General features: G+C 38.2%; 2 protein-coding genes across 2 annotated transcripts in view; both read right to left on the bottom strand.

Moving 5' to 3' along the window:
• Alkb (alpha-ketoglutarate-dependent dioxygenase AlkB) overlaps positions 1-2,200 on the bottom strand; it is a 38,449-nt gene that overhangs the window by 32,735 nt on the left and 3,514 nt on the right. The gene's annotated exons all lie outside the window — the stretch shown is intronic.
• Positions 740-1,866, bottom strand: LOC139776269 (protein transport protein Sec61 subunit gamma). Its single transcript, XM_071712840.1, has 3 exons — positions 1,706-1,866; positions 924-1,030; positions 740-846 (listed from the first exon to the last, which is right to left on the bottom strand). The coding sequence occupies exons 2-3, from the start codon at positions 1,015-1,017 to the stop codon at positions 740-742; spliced, it is 201 nt and encodes a 66-aa protein (XP_071568941.1). The 5' UTR covers positions 1,018-1,030; positions 1,706-1,866.

The raw sequence follows: 2,200 nt of genomic DNA, 5'->3' as shown, positions 1-2,200 counted from the left end.
TGACTTTTAGGATCCCTTTCATGCTAGGATTTTACTCCTATGGAAATTTTGATTTGAATTAAAATGTTATAAAAGAACTTAATTAAGGGTGCCGTCCCATGCAGGACGGAATTTCGGAAAACGGAATCTCGGAATCATTCTGATTGGTTAGCCCCATGGGGCACAGTACAAGCCCCATGAGGCTAACCAATCAGAATGATTCCGAGATTCCGTTTTCCGAAATTCCGTCCTGCATGGGACGGCATCCTAATACATAAGAAGATAATCGAAACTATTTATTTTGCTTATTTCTGTATTTTCAAACAAGACTGGTGCGATTGTGTCTTAGAGTTTGTTTATCTATGTTCAAGATATCGTAACCACACACATTTCTTAGATTTTATTTTAAATCTCGTTCTTATTTTTCATTGGATATATAATTAGTAAAAAAAGAAGGTAGGTAATTTTTTTAGATAACTATTTTATTACAAAACTCATTAATATTACACGCGCGTCTCTCTCACCTACCTCACTCACGAAATTAAATCAATACATAGCAAATACATTTTTGTATTATAAATAAGAGTAAGAAGGGACATGCAACAACGGAAATAGTCTTACAGAACCTTATCAATAATTTTCTTAAGAATATTGATGAGAATCTTCAGGATTAATTTTATGAACCTCTGAAAATAAAAAAAGAAACACGTTTAAATATCTTCTCGAATGATTAAAGATAAAGTGGCGATCCTGTGAATACTCACACAATGATATTGTTGATTGGAATGTGGATTAGCTTAACAAAGAACCCTATGAAGCCCATTATACAGAAACCAATCGCAGTAGCAATTGCAATCTTCTGAAATTCTGTAATAGATAAAAAGCGAGTTGTGGTTAATCGTCATATTCGTTGTGTCATATTCACGTCATCAAAATTAAATTACCTTTACGATCTGGCTTGGTGCATCTTTTGACAAGCCGGATGCTATCCTTGGCAAACTGACGGCCAGGTTCGGTGAGCTTCTTGATTTGATCCATGGCGATTGGGATACTGCGAAAGAAATAGAAGTACGGTTTCGAAAACATCTGATCAGCCAAACAACATAAATATCTAAAGTATATTCCAATTTTCAGACGTTCTTCGAGCTTTCATATTGAGCAACAGTGATCAATCATATTTTATGGTAATATTATAACGGTAAATCTGTTTTTTTTTGTAGTTATACTTTTTGTACTTAAAATAAAATAGGCAAATAATTAGACATTGCGGAGAAAAAGAAAAGTGATGAAAAGTGAAGTTAATAATAAAAAGCTGGTTGCAAAACTCAAATTTACTATTACACTCGTGTCAAAATATAGTCCATGAAAGATACTATATATTCTTAGCATACAGATACAAGATGTCTATATTTTCATATAGTAAATAAAATCTGTATTATGAGAAAACCTCTAACTTTTGTATGTAGGCAAAAGAAAAGTATTGATCGACCATTTTGCACAACACTACAAATCTTGTGTCACGATACTCCGGTTCACCAAAAATACTTGATTCGTATGTGAAGTACTCTTGGGCATCAATGTGACAAATAAGATCTGGGTTATGTCGGGAATAACCCAGTTCGAATCTTTTCACAAAGAACCATGCAGGCAGATACTCCTCTCGCGAAAAGAGAACAAAATTCGTACGCAAAGATAATCGAACAAGACAGAGATATGCGATACTCACGTTACGCGTTCCACACGAGCACACCGCACGAAATGTCGTTTTTAATGAACGTTGGGATGCGCTGCTCTGCGCGATGCGCGAGTACTCAAAACGCTACGTGGACGGTGCGCTGTCAGGACGTCAGTACGTCACTTCCTCACGATTGATGCTGGCACTGCTGGCGCTGGCTGGCAGCAGCGCAGCGGAGCGCTGAGGCGCCGCGACGCGGGAGTCATTTAAACCCCCGTGATAAGATCTCAGTCGATATCGCTGCACGTGGGGACTCAAAGGGTATAATGAATACCGTCCTAATGCCCGTATCACACTATAGCGATTGGCGATTGCGTCTACGTCTCTTGACCAATCAGAAAGTAGCTGCTGGCGATTGCGATTCGCGATTTCCGTTCTGATTGGTCAAAAGACGTAGACGCAAACGTATACGCAATCGCCAATCGCTAGTGTGATACGGGCATAAAGCTGGCCACACACACTTTTTCGTAACAGTAACAGTAGGAT

The sequence above is a fragment of the Temnothorax nylanderi genome, unplaced genomic scaffold (genome assembly GCF_030848795.1).
Source record: "Temnothorax nylanderi isolate EJ_2023f unplaced genomic scaffold, tnyl_v1.0 TNYL_tig0116_pilon, whole genome shotgun sequence".
Lineage (NCBI taxonomy): Eukaryota > Metazoa > Arthropoda > Insecta > Hymenoptera > Formicidae > Temnothorax > Temnothorax nylanderi.
The sequence above is the reverse complement of the archived record's forward strand: the minus strand, read 5'-3'. Positions and strand labels throughout refer to the sequence as shown.

Excerpts from the sequence above, each read along its gene's own strand:
- LOC139776269 (XM_071712840.1), bottom strand. The coding sequence starts at position 1,017 with ATGGATCAAATCAAGAAGCTCACCGAACCTGGCCGTCAGTTTGCCAAG. Across the intron at positions 847-923 it reads CACCAAGCCAGATCGTAAAG|AATTTCAGAAGATTGCAATT; the intron begins GTAATTTAATTT and ends TATCTATTACAG.